We start from the raw sequence: 18049 nt of genomic DNA on the forward strand, positions 1-18049 counted from the left end.
TCTTTCGAAGCCTGCTGACACTTATAAATAAATGATGATTTATATTTTACTCTGTATTTGGTTGGTAAGTGAGGTGTTTTGCTAGATTTTCTTAAAGCAAATGCTATTGTTTAGTGTGGGAGTACGTTATAGATGAATTTACTCATCTGGACACATTTCTCTGGTGGTAAATCCGTACCATTCCAGGTGCACTCTACACTCTCCCATGACCTAGAGCACAGATTTAGGAAGAGCTATTTGCAGAGAGTTGTGTGGTCTCCAATCTGGAAGTTTTTGTGAAAGTGATACATGGCCAAGATCGATACATGGTCAAGATCATACAAATACGACAGCCTGGCTAGCACCATTCTTTCGCTGCTGGCAGAGCATTATCAGCATGGTTACCATACGACAAACCCACCTTTTGAATAGAAAACCATGTTCTGGGGCGTCTGGGTGGCTCAGTGGGTTAAAGCTCTGCCTTCGGCTCAGGTCATGATCCCAGGGTCCTGGGATTGAGCCCCACATCGGGCTCTCTGCTCAGCAGGGAGCCTGCTTCCCTCTCTCTCTCTCTGCCTGCCTCTCTGCCTACTTGTGATCTCTGTCAAATAAATAAATATTAAAAAAAAATACAAAACCATTTTCTGTCAAGTATTATAGGTTTTTTTCCCCATGCTTGAAACACAAATCATATTCATATAAAATTCATATAAATACTTATTTTCGTCTGTCTATATATAGTGTTATATTGATAAAATACATATATTGATAAAAGAAACACCAATTAGCCTAAAGACATGCCACTTTTCAATAATTAAATCCAATATCTTAGTTTTTTCCCTCGTTCTAGCATTATTTCCGGTAATCCTTATGCTCTCTAGCTTCAATTTATGGAAGAATTATCTATAGCATCTGTGACTTTGGAAAATGAATATACATTTTTCACAAATAGTAAATTTGTAACCTGATAAAACTAGAGAAAACAAAGATTGTAACATATAACGATGCCTTAATTATCTGTTATGGGAGTAAGTACAAATATTTTTAAGCAATTTTAAATTTTAAATTTGTAAGTACAAATATTTTTAAACAATTTTAAAAAGGTCTTAAAATCAATTTTGCTTTTTAACTTTATAGAAAATAAGTACACTCAAAAGAGATGTGATTATCTGGTTCAATAACATTTTAGAGACAGCAGCACTCAAGCCCAGAGTTTAAAGGCAGTTGTGGGTTTTCTAGGCACAAAAGCTTTTGCATAGTAACTTCAAATTCTCTCCTACAAATGTATTAAATTTTATGGTCTAAAATACATATACCACAGTGGTCATGGCATATATATGAAATTCTTATGTGTGGGAAGAAATGCAATACAGTAACTACTCAAGCTTTTCCAAAGAGATCTAAACCATGAGAGAAAAAACAAACGAAAAAAAAAGGAAAGGGGAAGGGGAAAAGGGAAAGAGGAAAGAAAAGGAAAGGAAGAAAGGAGAGAAGGAAGGAAGGATGGAAGGAAGAAAAAGGAAAAGGGACAGGAAGAACAGTTATGTTTCAGAGTTCCCAGCAAGGAAAAGAATCAGGTTTGGATCCTAAGGCTTCCTTTTATCAGCCCAGTAATGCTAAGCAAAATGTGTACACCTCTCCCCACACTTCGACATTCTTATGTGTTAAAAAGTGAATGAACAATGAATCTTGGAACACTGAAAAAAAAAGTAAAGCTAAAAAAAACCAAAACAAAAACCCACCTTGCACTACTCTTGTTTGGATTAAGTTACCTGTGGACAGTGCCGGGCCCCATGCCTAGTAAAAGATCTACACATTTTTTATATTTTCTTTTTATTGCCATCTGAAATAGATGTTGGACAGAATTGAAAATTATGTCAAATCCAAATACCCTACATACCAAAGAACAAAAAGATGAATTAAACAATCCACTCTACCAACTGAAGGACTTGGGTAGAATGAATAAATAACACAAGGAGACTATCAATGCACTCTCTTAACACTTTGAGAACCCAAATAATGGAATCTGCATTTTTTTGGAATGCTAAAAAGTCATTAAATGACTCCTTTTATAGGTCACAAATGCCTATAGCATTGATTAAGTGGTGACTGTATGTCAAATCTGAACTAAGTGCTTTAGAAGGATTATATTATTGAATTCTCACTAGTGAGCAGCAGAGCCAGGATTTGAACCCAGTAATCTGATGCCAGAGCTCTTAATTATCATGTTATCTGTCTACCAAGTAATAAAACAAGTGGGTTTAAAAACTTCATGGCAAATTTCCTTTGCTCAGAATAACCAACATTTCTTAAACTTCCATTAATTTTTTTTATCAACATAAAATACTGGCCTATTTTTTTTTTAAGATTTATTTATTTGACGGAGAGAGATCACAAGTAGGCAGAGAGGCAGGCAGAGAGAGAGGGGGAAGCAGGCTCCCCACTGAGCAGAGAGCCCCACAGTGGGGTTGATTCCAGGACCCTGAGACCATGACCTGAGCCAAAGACAGAGACTTAACCCCCTGAGCCACCCAGGCACCCCAAATACTGGCCTATTTCTGATAAAGGAAATAAGACATTTTTCCAGATGAAAAGCACATAACCATTCTATAAAATTTAGAGCATATTAAGTCTGAATCTAAATAATTAAATTCCAGTCCTGTGTAATATCAAAATACCTATTATATTTACACTGAATACATGCTTTGTACACAGTAAGAACTTAAATACTTACTAATTAGCTATTTAGTTACAGCAAATAAGTATAATGTATACAGGTTTTCCACAGTCAAATGTTTATTTTGTCAGTAACTTAAAAAAATCAGCATTTTCTGGGAGTGAAGAAGGCTTTCTGGGTTATGAGCATTTTTTTTTTAATTTATTTATTTGACAGACATAGATCAGAGAGAGGAGGAGGAAGCAGGCTCCCCGCTGAGCACAGAGCCCGATGCGGAACTCGATCTCAGGACCCTGGGATCATGACCCGAGCCGAAGGCAGAGGCTTAAGCCACTGAGCCACCCAGGCGCCCCTGGGTTATGGGCCTTTTTAATGTTTATTTTCTCGCTGATATTTAAGGCAAGTAATTATGGCAAGGAAGAGAGTATGTCTTGCAAATATTTTTTTAAAAGACAACAAAAATTACCAATAAGGTTACTGGTAGCCACCCTACCATATTCTCTTTAATCAAATCCTCCTGCTGCCTCCTACCAAGGGAAGGCTTCCTCTAACTATAGAGATGCCTACTATCTTTTGTCAATTGTCATTACTTAAAATTATTTAAAACTCCTTTATTAAATGAAAAAACTTTTTTTTTTCCTCTGGGATTACCTATTTTCAATGGGCCTTCCAATCATTTGGTGATGAAATGATATTAAAAAAATACCTAAGCTGGAAACTGCTAGATACAGAACTCACATCATTTTAAGTTTATGTTTGGCCACTGGAACTTTATACAGAGTCAGATTTGAGTTCAAAGTAGAGGGAACTGAACTAATACATGTAGAAGTTTTTGTGGGGTTGTTTGTGTGTGTGTTTTTAAAGAAGAAATCCTTAACTGGATACTCTTGTTTCTCCAACTAGAATATAAATAAAACCATATCACAATCCAGAGGAGCTTGCTTTACCACAAACATATCATATCTGTACTGGGCTACAAGGAACATATAAACATGTTATATTTTAGATAATATTACTTACATAGAGTAGTCTCTTCTCATGAAATTTTGCTCTAAAAAAATCTCCAAAAAAAAAGAAAAAAGAAAAGAAAAGAAAAAGCACCATATTCCTTTCTTAGGTTTATTGTTACTCTGGCAGAGTCTATCAGTATCATGAGCCACACCGAGTACTGACATTAGGTAGTTACTTAGGAAGAACAGAGCAAAACAAAACACCTTGCTTGTTGAAATTAAAAAGTAAAGGAAAACAAAGAAGCCTCATCATTTCCCTAGTTTATCAGCAAGTAACTGCTGAGAGAGAGAGGGGCAGGTGATTATTATATGAATAAAGATGATTACATTAGTTTTATCATGCCACCAACAGCATGTATCATAATTTTTAAAAGGTTATAGTGAATACATAGGTCATTAACTAAGAACACTCTGAAAACAACCTGACAGTAAAGACAAAGAACAAGTAATAGTCCAGTCGAATCAAACATTCTTAAGGAAGACCAGTACTTGTTACATAAATAAGCTAGCTGGAAAGTCTTTTTTTTTTTTTTTTAAGATTTTATTTATTTATTTGACAGAGCGATCACAAGTAGGCAGAGAGGCAGGCAGAGAGAGAGGAGGAAGCAGGCTCCCTGCCAAGCAGAGAGTCCGATGCGGGGGCTCGAGCCCAGGACCCTGGGATCATGACCTGAGCCGAAGGCAGAGGCTTTAACCTACTGAGCCACCCAGGGGCCCCTAGAAAGTCTTTTTTAAAAAAATTAATTCAAATGGGAACTTCACATTAATTTTAAAAAGTGAACCCTTCAATCTGGATCCAGCTTACCTCTTATTGTGAACAAGCATGGGGGTAGAAAAGTCTGAGTCAGTAGCTAAAAGCCTCAACAATCCAAAACAGATAAATGGATTGTAAATCATTAACACATGTATTTTCTATGCAAACCTAAATGCAGATTTGGGCACATCTACTCCCCATAATTCAGTTTCTACTTCTACATAGTCTTATAAGCTTATGATTTAGCCATTGTATTGTATATATTGTAAAATATCAAACATTTACACTCTAAAATACTCCATCTATATGCAAACTGACATGTTAATCATACATTGCCTTACCAACTCACTAAAGTTGCAGCCCATGGTGCTTTATATAACAATATTTTGTATTTAGACTTACTTGCATATATCTGAAAGTAATGAATCTAATGCAGGTTAAAACACAATTTTCTATATGCACTATCTAATGATTCTGATTATCCTGCTCCAATTTAGAAATCACTGACACTACTGCATGAAATTAAGTTCCATAAGATGGTAACTTGAGTACAAACAGATCTCTATCTCCCAGTATAAAAGATACCCTTATCAGCATAAAAACCTTGATAAGGGTATTAGCGATACCCCAAACCTCCAGGGATTTCTATAATATACAATAAAGGATTATTATAGGGAAGGGCAAACCCACCAGACTTATCGAACGTAAAAGAACAACCTGTCTGTCTAAGAGACAAGACATCTAATAGAACAAAGAATGGACTTAAAAGTAGGCATTTAGTGCAAGACATATAATCCAAATCCCTTAAAAGCCTTTGGAAAGTGAGATACATATCAAAGATTTAACCCAGCTATCATCTAGGAATTATACTTGAGAAAACTGGACAAATATGCAAAGATTATGTTTAAATATGATAATCATAATTAATAGCAAGTCAAGAAATGTGAAACTATAAATAGCCTAAGTATTCATTAATAAACTGATATATGATTTTACTCAAATAATGGAGTATTACTTGTATGTAAATTTTCACTGACAAGGAGTGCGCTCCATAACATACAGCTGACGGGGAAAAAAAAAGATTAAAAATGACATATATACTAAAATTGGAACGATACAGAGATTAGCATGGCCCCTGCGCAAGGATGACACGCAAATTCGTGAAGCGTTCCATATTTAAAAAAAAAAAAATGACATATATACATCACTCATCATCAGGGAAATGCAAACCCAAACTACAAAGAGGTATTACCTCACACCTGTCACAATGGCTAAAATCCACAACACAGGAAGTAACAGGGGTAAGTCAGGATGTGGAGAAAAAAGCACCCTTTTGCAGTGTGAGTGGGAATGCAAACTGGCGCAGCCAATGGAAAACAGTATGGAGCTTTGCCCCAAAATTAAAAATAGCATTACCCTATGATCTGGGACTCACACTACTGGGTATTTACCCAAAAATACAAAAACCCTAATTCAAAGGGATACACGCACCCCTACGTTTATAGCAGCATTATTTACAATAGCCAAATTATGGAAGCAGTCCAAGTGTCCATCAACAGATGAACAGATAAAGAAGATGTGGTATATACAATGGAACGTTACTCAGCCATAAAAAGAAGAATGAAAGCTTGCCATCTGCAACAACATGGATAGAGCTAGAGAGTAGAATGCTAAGTGAAATAAGTCAGAGAAAGAAAAATACCATATGATTTCACTCATATGTGGAATTAAAGAAACAAAACAAAAGAGAAAAAAAAGAGATGAACCAAGCAACAGATTCTTAATTATAGAGATCTGATGGTTACACAGGGGAAGAAGTTGGGGGGATAGGAGAAATGGGGATGGGGATTAAAGAGTACACGAAAATGCATATCCAGCAATTCTACTTTAAGAATTTATCTTAAGGAAATGACAGTACTATTTTCCAAAGACTTATAAATAAGAATGGTAACTGTAATTTAAAATAGCTAACATTTCTTACAAATGATCTCATTTAATCCTCACAACTGCTATTACCTCCATTTTACAGTTAACTTGTTCGAATCACATAGTATATGAAAGAGCTGGGAGCTGAATAACACATACGGCACATCTTAGTAGAAGAAAGATCACACCTTATAAATTATACCAAAGGACTCCTGCTTTTATTCAAGGCAAGCAGTGAGGAAGTCACTGGAAGCTGTTGAGTGGGAGAAACAACAGGGTCAGGTGTGTATTTTGCTATGTAAAGAGTGGTTGCAGGGAAGAAACAAGATGAGAGACACTTGTACACATTAGAGAATTAAATGTAAATGGAGAGAAGTCAGATCCAAGAGATGTGAAAAAAACAAAACAAAACAAAAAAACACTAAACTAAAATCAAAAGGACCAGTGACCAGTTCAACCTGAGCTGTTAAGGAGAAGGCGGTATTAAGGATGACTCCCAGGTTTCTGACCCAAGTGAATGTGTGAATGAGAGTGCTCTTTACATTACAGGGGGAGAGAAAAAGCCATATTTTATGCACGTTAAGTTTAAGGTGATTATGGAGCCTAAAGAGGAACACCCTGCTGCATTTTTAAGTCGGGGAAGGAGGGAAGGAAATAAAGCTTTGGGCTTCAGTAGCCATATTTTAATTGCGATCATGGCCAGCAGGGGAGATCGTGCAGGGAGAATGAGAACAAAGATGTTGGAAATCAAGGAAATACTGCTGTTTTAGGAAGAGATGGTCCAAAAGAAGCTGTTGCAGAAAGTCAAGAAAAGAGTTTCAAGCAGGGGGAAAGTGTTTCCAGTGAGTTAGTGCTCAGAGAAGTCCCGACAGCAAAGTCTTCAAAGTCTTTCTTTGATTTAGCAATGAAGTGACTGGACAGGGTGTTAAAATGACATATATATTATAGTTATACATATGGAGAAAGAACTGCACAAATTATCACCAAAATGCAAATGAAATGAGGGTTGCCTCTGGGTGGTTAGATACTTGATAATTTTTACTTTCTTCTTTATAATTACTGATGTTGCTTAAATTTTCTAAATAAATACATACTATCTTTGTTTTAGGAAAACCATGTTCTTTGTGTTGAAAAAAGAAAGTATATTTAGTTTTTTTTTAATTTTTAAAAAATTTTTAATTTTTTACATTTCTTTTCAGTGTACCAGTGCTCCATGCAGTACATGCCCTCCATAATACCCACCATCAGGCTCACTCACCTTCCCACCCCCCGCCCCTTCAAAACCCTCAGATTTTTTCAGAGTCCATAGTCTCTCATGGTTCATCTCCCCCTCCAATTTCCCTCAACTCCCTTCTCCTCTCCATCTCCCCATGTCCTCTGTGTTATACTCCACAAATAAGTGAAACCATATGAAAACTGACTCTCTCTGCTTGACTTATTTCACTCGTATATTTAGTTTTTAATACTACAATTCCACTTGGGGAGATTATCTTGAGAAAATAATTGAAAAATGCATGAAAATATAGATTCAAAGGTATCTAGAACAGTGAAATACTGGCAATAACCTAAATGATCAGTAGTGAATCTGTTAAATAAACTTAGGGTTAACTATATAATGGCATACTACAGAAGTCACTAAAAATGAAGACAAAGATATATTCATTACTAGTTCAGTGATCTTGGAAATAATACATATCCTCTAGGAATCAGTTTCCTCATGAACACTTACTTCATTAGTGCTTTATCTAGCTTATTAGCTATATCCTACTGTGATTGGAATTAAAAAACCTGATGTTCATGAGCTTCCTTCAACATCACGTACCCCTATTTCAAAACTGACTTTGCTCTATGCTTTTAAAAAATACTTCAAAATCAACATTCAACTTGGCCATAAATCAAATTAAGAAGATACGCATCTAAGACCACAAAGGCAATGAGTATCAAAGTTGAAAACAGGAAATTCCTATAACTTCTATTCTGTTTTTTAAAGACTCCTATAAATAACACAAGCAAGCTTATTTATTCACCCACGCATGTAGAAAACAGTGCCTGGAAAACAGAACAGGGCTGATCCGGATGCTTATGGGCCCTGCGGCCAGTACGAAATCACCTAGATTACGGTGACAGAGGGAACTGGATCCCTACTTAACCGAATAACACAATTTATACAGCCATACTGGTTAGCTTCATCAGTTTTACCATCACTGTCCGTTTATTTTGTTGCTTTAAGCAGCTGAAACCAACCTGCCATGGTCTCTCCCAATCGAGTGGAATAGGAAAGGCTCCAAGCCATGTTCCTATAAAGCTAGAAATTGTAGTGATCTGAAGACTGTTCTCCCAAATGGATGTAACTCTGTAAAACACAAATATGTAAATCACTGGTGGTATCTCTCTTAGCTGCTAGAGAATCAAAAAGTAGTGCCAGTAACACTACCCATACAGGTTCTGTTCATTTAACAACCAGCTCGAATTGACATCTACTTAACCCTGAACTATTAACAACCGATTAGGAAGATGATATAATAAATGTTTTTCAGTTGGAAAGGTAGTATGTACACATGGTGAGAGTCAAACAATCGGAAAGAGCATTTGCAACGAAAGCTAAGTCTTCCTCCCACCCTTAGCAACTCTGGTTCCTCTTCCCAGTGGCAGCTGTGATTACCAACAGAGTACATATCCTTGCAGACATAATTTATGCATGCACAAATATGTTTGGAATGATATATGCATAAATGTATACATCCTTTATCAAAACTCAAGTGAATCATGTTATAAACCCAGTTTTGCTATTTTGTCTTGCCTTGTTAACAGCTATACTAGTACTCCCTTACATGGAGCGACCATCACTTATTCAACTAGTCCTTCCTATGGCACATTTCATTTAAACAGATCAACTCTATTTGGTGGGGGAGTGGTAGAGAAAGAACAAAAGATTTCAAAAGATCCAGCAATTTCGCCTACCATTCTTATTTATTAAGTGTGTACCTTAGAATATAAAGGTGGAAAGACACAATTCTGACATTCTCTGCCCCTCAGAGTGTGACCACTCAGCCATGTGGAGCATGAGTCTGGTTACAGAAAAGTAAACCCCACCACAATATAGTACATCGGGTTCCAAATATTCAGTTGTTTAAAATGCAAGGTTGACTTATTATCAAGTTTATGAGAAGCAGTTTCTTCTTCCAGCAAGTGTGGGAATTACTGAAGACATCTGTTTTGTTAGAGGATTTCTTTCATTAGAAACAGGCCAGACACATAAAATATACACTGAATTAAAGTAGCCCCAAATGACACGGTCGGTTCATAAGCCAATCCCTCCATCAACTGTCTCTCTGATTGATAAGAACTTCAGCTCTTGAAATCGATTTTCTGGAAGAAGATTGGAGCCAATCGCCATAGGTCCAAATTCATATTTCTTTCTAGGCAATTGTTATTGTTCTTTTTTATTTTATATAACACCTAAAAATGCAAGTCAATTTCTTTAGCCAGCATTCAACAAGAGAGCCGTTTCAATCTCGGAGGGGAAAAAAAACCTGATGAGTTTAACGTAAAGAGGTAACTGTACTGTTTGGGCAATTTAAAGGATTTCCTAGGGTTATTTTTGACCATCTGTGGCTGTCAAATGTTGGCTAGTTTTCACTTAACACACAACTCCTGTATGTTGCAATACATAATGTGTCTAGAGACATAAAGTCTGGGAGAGGTTGAGAGCCAGGTTTACTTTCTGCTGGGAGGGGTTTACTTCTTCCATTTTGTGGAAGAGGACGTTCCGCCAGAAATGGAAGAACCAGTGGCATGTGGGCTTGATGAACTGGAGAAAGCCTCGCACTGCAGGTAGAAAGAAGGAAAGTAAGATTGGTTGAGGCTGAGTGCAGACGACGAAACAAGGCTGGAAAAGTAGGTTAGAGTTAGGATTTTTAAAAATAACATCTTCGCTGAATACAGTGAAAATCTGCCCCAGATAACCTTTCCCCAACCATAGAGTTCACACATTTAAAGTGCACAACCTAATGTTTTTCAGTGTATTTACAGCTGTGCAAACATCATCCCAAAATGGCACCCTTTTACCTGTTAGCAATCACTCCCCATTTTCCCTTCCCTCCAGTCCCAGGCTACCATTAATCTACTATCTGTCTCCATGGATTTGCCTATTCTGAACATTTCGTATACATGGAATCATACATCATCTTCTGTGACTGGCTTCTTTCACTTAGCATAATGTTTTCAAGATCCATCCACTTTGCAGCATACTTCCTTCTTTTTTATTTCCAAATAATAGTTTATTATATGGATATAATCATTTATTTTTCCCATGCATCACTTCCTGGGACATTAGAGTTGTTCTGACTTTCTGGCCACTATGCATAATGCTACTATAAATAGTCACACACAAGTTCTGTGTGGACATATGTTCTGATTTTTCTTGGGGATACAGTAAGAAAAGGAATTGCTGGGTCGTATGACAACTATGTCTAACCTTTTAAAGGAACTGCCAGGCTGTTTTCCAAAGCAGCTAAGCCATCTTATATTGCCACTCACAATGTGTAAGAATTCCAATTTCGCCCCATCCTTGCTAATTCTTGTTATTACTGAAACCAGCCACCTTAGTGGGTGTGACGCAGTATCTTATTGGGGTAGATTTAGGATTAGGATTTTGGAAAAACCTGAAAAGTCACACTAAAGAAGCCACTGAAGGTTTTAAATCAAGGAAGATATGATCAGAGCTATGCTTCAACAAGGGTCCGGTACACAGCTTATCTAACATCTAAGCTCCAATTCCTTGGGCTAAGGGGCAAGATCCATGCCTGCACATTTTTCATTTTTATAGCACACTGAGGCCATCATTTACAAAATGTGCAAACACGTAAGAAGCTGTCCTCTATTTTGTTTGATGTATCCAAAGGGGTTATGATCTAACACATAATAAATATTTTTAAAAATGGACCTAAGACCTAGTTTTAAAAATAGAAAAACTCTGTAACATATCTTTGTAAAATTAAAATTTAATATTCATCAAAATCATAATACATATCAACACCTTCAAGGTCCCAGATCACAATCAGAGGGTGACACCTACTACCAATCCCTCCCTACATCCCTCTCTACTCCTTCCTGATTTCTGCTCCCAAGGCAGACACTGTAAACTCTTCACTGTTTCTTCTATGTATCTCAAAATGTAAAGATCATACATTAGGTATAGACTTTTCAAGATGTAGTTACTCCCTGCTTTCTACACTGGAAGTAGAGGACATAGTACCCTTTCCCTTCAATCAACACATACTCATCTCTGGGGCGCCTGGGTGGCTCAGTGGGTTAGGCCGCTGCCTTCGGCTCAGGTCATGATCTCAGGGTCCTGGGATCGAGTCCCGCATCGGGCTCTCTGCTCAGCAGGGAGCCTGCTTCCTCCTCTCTCTCTCTGCCTGCCTCTCTGCCTGCTTGTGATCTGTCTCTGTCAAATAAATAAATAAAATCTTTAAAAAAAAAAAAAAACACATACTCATCTCTCCCTGAATCACCATCCCCTCCTGCATGGTAACATTTCCTCTAGGCTGAATTAACAGCAAAGTATCTACATTATTACGGTCATGAAAACGTTCATGACAGTTGAACCACACAGTAAACCAGTCACATTTCTTTTTTTATAGTAATTTTTTCATGTTCTTTGGATGTTAAGAACTGCCTGGTTTTATCCTCCATTTATTTACCTATCACTAAACCATCCTCAAATATTCCAAAGAAACTAAACATCACCTCTAAATACTTGTTTGTGCTCTGTTTTCCTTCTGTCTTTCTTTTTGGAGGCACCTTACCTGCTCCCACTGGACTGGCCACTCCCTAGGCCTTAGGCATAGCTGCTGTCCTATAAGTTCCCTACACCATCATCCTGTGAATTCCCTTAGCCTCTCTCAATGCTTTTTGGTGTCCTGCTTCCTAAACTCCCAAGACTTCCTTATACTCTCATTTTTCTTTCCTTTTTTTAAAGTACCTCCTTCAGTAGATTCCTGAGAAAGGGTAAAATAGATTTTAAAGATTGTTTAAAGTCTAAAAAGGACTTGACCGTAACTGTTGAAAATCATTTTGTCTCAGAATTTTGAAGGGATTGGTCCATTATTTTCTGTTTCCCACATGAAAAGTTCAGACATTCTGGCTCCCACTCCTCTCTAGGTAAGATGTTCCTCCCTCCACTGTCCTCTCTGGTAGCCTTGGGAATTTTCTCTTAACTCTGGGTTATCTAAAATTTCACAACCCTATGTCTTGGAGTGGGTGTCTTTTAAGCCAGGACGCTGGAAACCCATGGGCCTTCTTAATCAATAATGTCAAGTCTTTTGGTTCTTGGCATTTTCTTTTTAATACCTTAAGATTGCCCAGATACATTAAGATTGTCTTTTTCTTACTCTTTTGCTGGGAATACTACCATTTGGAATTAACCCTCTAATTTTTTTTAACCTTTTAATCCATTTTCCATATTTTTGCCTTTTCTGTTTGATTAAAGGAACTTTTTAACTTTTTGTCTCTATTTCTGTTGAATTTTTTTCTCTAATTTTTTAATTTCCAAGAGCCTTCTTGTTCCCTGAATATTCCTTTTGACTGTCTCCTGTTCATGTCTGACGGATATAAAACAACAGACATTTTTTAGAATTATCTTCTGGTTTTTATATCACCTTTGTTTCTACTGAGTTTCTTTTTTGTTTTCATTTCTGCATTTCACTTTAGAGGTGTGCCTGAAACACCTAGTGATCGTTCATTTCTCATTCTACTTAAAAGTAAAATATTTTATATGAAATGTTCAGAACAGGCAAATCTAGAGAGACAGCAAGTATTTTAGTGGTTGCCTGGGAAGGGGGCGAGGGGGTGTGCCAGGGTGGGTAGGAGGGGGACTGCTAATGGGCAGAGTTTCTTTTTGGCATGGTAAGATGTCCTAAAATTAGGTTGTGGTGATGGTTACAAAGCTGTGTCTATACTTAAAAACTACCGAATTGTATACTTGAAATGGTGGGTTTTATGGTATGAAGTTGTATCTGAATAAAGGTATGTTTAAAAAAAACAACAACAACAAAGCAGCACACTAAACAGATGACTAGATGTTCACTGTGCATGAGCAGCACGAGTCTCCTGGTGGGACTCACTGTACCAGGGAGTGAACAGGAACCCTGCCTTTCAGAGAACCCTCAAATGTCAGTAACTGTAGGTTTTTCTTTTGTGCCGTTTTTTCCCTGAAAGTACTTTTCTATACCCTGCCTAGCCTGGCTGTCAGTATTCTGGGCCAAAGGAGTGAAAAGGACTAGGCATGTGAGGATTCATCATTCAATACGTAGGATTTCATTTAATCCCCATTCCCTGAAGAGACGGTACCAAATAGCTGTAGGATCTGGGGCCAGCCAGAGTAGGTGGGGGTAGAGTTGTATTTACTCCATCTTCCCTTCCTCCACTGTCTAACTTCTATTGCTTATATTACTTTTATAGTGCTCCTATTTTGTTCACTGTAACCCTAATTTGTAACTACTTTTTTTAATGTAGTGAGTCCCCTTAACGTGCAAACTGCGCGATTCCTTCATTTGGGGAAGCTGTCTTCCATCAAATTTGAATTACTTCCTGTTTTGTTATTTTAGGAACAGTAGCTAGTCTTAAGTTCATCTCCTTGGTTCTCTGCATTTATCACTTCTTTTCTAACTGCTTTATTCTTCCCTCTTTCATTCTGATTGGCTCAAACCTTTCTTCCAAGCTAGAACTTGATTTCTTAATTTGTCTGTTTCTAATTTATGACCTGTGGTGTGTGGTTTGGATTCTCATTTTATGTCATTAATTCTGCAATCTCCTTCTCCACCTCATTTTTTCCCATCATCTTATCTTTGAGCTTTTATTGAATTTATGCTCTTAATGACACTGTTCTATGATAAACCGTGTAGAGTTTGTTTTTTTCCCCTGGGTGCTATCTTCTTCCAGACTGGATTCTTTGGTCTTCCACATGCCTTTTTCTTCTTAATATTCTACAATGTGTTTTTAGGGTTGCCGTGCCATTTCTTTTCATCTTGCTCACACTTTGCATGGGCACACTGCCCACACTACATATTTGCTCAGATACAATGGGTGAATTATCTTTAAAACTGTCTTCCCAACTTAAATAGCACCAATTTTTCCTGTCTTGAAGCTGCATTTGAGGATCGGATGTTATTTGCTACTCAGTTTTCTGCAACCTGAGGCAGAAGAAAAGAATGGAGGCAGGGAGGCAACATAAGGGAAATGCTATCTGTGCAATTTAATCAGTAATATTCTGTTGAAACTTAATAAATTGCTCGACAGATCAAACTTCCCAAAATTTCTAACCAGAGCTTATGCATCCCATTAGAAATCAGATGAAGCTACAGTGGTAGCAGTCTGGCCCCTTGGCAGAGCCCAGTAGGCAGCAGCCCTCATAAATTGTTAAAAAGGAAACAGCCCTGACTGGAAATTAGGGAAATAGCACTCTGTTGGTAGGTTAAGTTCATATTCTTCAAATCAAAACTTTAGCTGGGCAGTCTCTGTCAACTTCTTTTGATCTAGGAATTCCACACCAGGAATCTAGTCTACTGAAACTATTGTACAAGTATATAAAATTATATGGTACAGAGATGTCAGAATAACATTATTTAAAATCCTGAAAACTTGAAAATGATCTTCAGTAGGAAATTAAATAAACCATGGTACAGGGGATGCTTGCCCAACATTCATCTCACCCCTGATGATCAGACTAATTAAATCATGGTGATTCCATGCTCTCTCCCAGTGATTAGCTTAGGGAGGCTCAAAGGCAAGGAGTTGCTGTCATCTCACTAACAGCCTGAGGCTAAGAACAAGGAGACTCAGTGAGAAGCACAGTTACACTTTGACTGTCTGTGTCTAAAACCATACAATCTCTCTATCAGATAATCAGTTTCCCGATTGTTGAAACCAATGTAAATGGCAGTATTCTTACTTAAGGATGAAGATATACTAAGGACATTATGCAAGAAGAGGTAGAGGTAGATTATACACACACACAGCTAACAATGTTCTTAATAAGTTAAAAAAGAAGTTATAAAGCAGTGATAGTATGAACTGCAAATATGTGATACTCGTGGACAAGCTTAGACTAAAATCTGTCGCAGTGGTTGCTTCTCTGATAGGATTATAGGATCTTTAGCCTTCTATATTTTTCTATTATTTGCGTTTTTACACTATATATTCTTTTGTAATAAACAGGATAAAAAATAAATTCTTTTCTATTAACTAATTTATAGCAGTGCTGACACTGGTTTATTCCCCTTCTGTAAGTTTCCATGACAAAGTCATCTAAATTCTATGTTCTGGGGTTAATTTTTTCATAGTTAAGGAATGTATACATAGTCAAGAGGGCTGAGACTAGAATAAATAGCTCACCACCCTGTGGACAAACTTGAAAACTGAAACAATATTACAGATCAATCTTCATAACAATGAGCTGCAAGTAACTGTCCATATTATTTGCCTCCACTGAAATTCATCCTATCAAACATTAATTGAAATGACCATGCTGAATGCTTACTATGTTCTAGACATTGTATCAGGTGCCTGGGGTAGCGAACAATGAGCACTGTGGCTTAGACAGGCTGTCATCAAAACAATGCTTCTTCAAATGGAGCTGATCTTTTAACTATTCAGCTCTTCATCTAAAAAGGAGACCCCACATAACTCTTCCTGCTGGCTAGAGATATTTTACAGAACTCGACTCCCCTACTGAATGAATATTAAAACCAGTGCCTCTTTGCCACTAAATTTTCATACCTTATGATGGCTAAATTATCCTTTTTTAATAATGTATAAATTTTCGGTCATTTTAAATGTCCTCGGTAGTTTTTTCAACATAAAATCAATTCCCATGAAAGATGACCAAAAATGCCTGCTGTCTTTATCTAAACAAACAGGTCTTATTATCTTGACCTTGGCAAGATAACCACAAATTCAGGAACCTATTCAGAAATTCAAGTTTTTCAGTTCACCAAAAGTGGTCAGATCATAAGCTAAAACATGCCAAAAACAGCATAAAAGAACTGATAAATCAAAAAGCAAATTCCAATGAAAAATATAGGTTTAAGGTAGTCAGAATATTACTTTCTTTTGTAAGAAAGTCTACAAAAGGAAAAAACCCCACAATAATTACAACAGCAAGGTAACAAACTGAATTATACTAGTCACATTAAGTATGCTCAGTAATAAATACCAAATAGAAGTTGGCAGAAGTTAAGAGACCAAATTATTTTTCTACCTTCAGGTTTCTTTAAAATAGCATTCCTTTGTATTTTTTTAAATATAGAATAACTTCATTATTTACTTTAAGGAAAAGTCTTGTTAAAATAGTGTCATTTATGTCATTTAGTTAAGTATTAAATCTCAACAGCAACAGAAATCTTGGGACAGAATTCCTACACAGTTCTCAGGATCAAAGCTTTTATATTTCTCAGTCTTCATTGGGTTATCATCTTCAATATTAATCATGCAAATAAATAAACAATTTGGATATAGTACTTATTTTGCATAAAAAGTATAAAACACTTATATTGATTCCATACCAAGCAAGATGTAAGCCCAACTCAAAACTGGCCTGTTCGTTCTGAACATTTTAGTCGTATTTCAGTAATACCAAAACAAAACAAAAAAACACTTCTGTGTTTTATATGCTAACACATAGGATAAAGGATAAATATATTTAAAGCCCTAAAATCGTTAAAGTATTTTATGAACTTTTAATGAATTAGAACTAGAGCATAAGGACTTCAAATCAGAACTTTAATTTCTGTTGTAAATAATTATTGAGTAGAACAAAATGTATTATTCATGTTAGTATAACCTCCAATTCTCTGAAACCAAAGTTGTGACTCAATATAAATAATGCTAACTGTGTACTGGGACAATTCTGAAATAATATACAAGTTGTGTGTGTATTTCATATTATCACTTCAGAATCACCAGATCTTTGCATTTTAAAAATATTTTTCCTAATGGTGAACATTTAAGAAGACCAACACTAACATTAAACAAGTTAACCTATCAAATTAACTGTTCCCTTAATTCATTCAAAATTTGACATGCTTTCTATGCGAAATTCTTAAAGTGTGATAAAAATGCTAGGGAAGAAACTGAACTATCGCCTGGGATGGTGGAGACATGAAGACTTAAGTTGCTCTCTCATGACAAAGCTCAAATTAATTTTACATTAAACCAACTAAAAAAATTTCCTCCTTCTCCATGGTTGTCCATGACCTGTACTCCTTGGTCTGCTACCTAAACCAGAAAGAGGTACTAAGAAAAACAGCAGCCAGGATTGGAAGAATGAAATATAAAAATGCTCCCTGACATTTGTTAATCCATTCGACAAACATTTCTTAAGCATTTGCTATTTGATTTCATTTATCTCACTCAGTTCTGATAATAACCCTGAGAAGTGGTTTATTAGTATTCTTCTAACAGTATTGCACATGAGGATCTCTGCAGTTAAATGAATAGCTTCTCTAAGATCACTTGGGCCACTACAAAGAGAAGGCAGGAGTTCATTTTCTGACCCTCAGTGTGGTCTTCTAAAACCTTCTGCCCTATCAGATGATCTGCATTCAAGTCCCAGCTCTACTGCTTACTGGCTATTCCAGGGCTTGGGCAAATCACTAAACCTGTCAGCTTTCTACTATCTTCACCAAGAAAAATGTGAAAACA

General features: G+C 36.7%; 1 protein-coding gene and 1 pseudogene across 3 annotated transcripts in view; one reads left to right on the forward strand and one right to left on the reverse strand.

Moving 5' to 3' along the window:
- PIGF (phosphatidylinositol glycan anchor biosynthesis class F) overlaps nt 1–18049 on the reverse strand; it is a 35684-nt gene that overhangs the window by 7022 nt on the left and 10613 nt on the right. For all 3 annotated transcript variants that reach the window (XM_044263638.1, XM_044263639.1, XM_044263636.1), the window contains one exon: nt 8591–8699. In XM_044263638.1, the coding sequence (XP_044119573.1) occupies nt 8591–8699 (109 nt within the window). The remainder of the gene's footprint in view (nt 1–8590; nt 8700–18049) is intronic.
- Nucleotides 5509–5600, forward strand: LOC122916623 (annotated as a pseudogene).

Source organism: Neovison vison, chromosome 8 (assembly GCF_020171115.1).
Source record: "Neovison vison isolate M4711 chromosome 8, ASM_NN_V1, whole genome shotgun sequence".
Lineage (NCBI taxonomy): Eukaryota > Metazoa > Chordata > Mammalia > Carnivora > Mustelidae > Neogale > Neogale vison.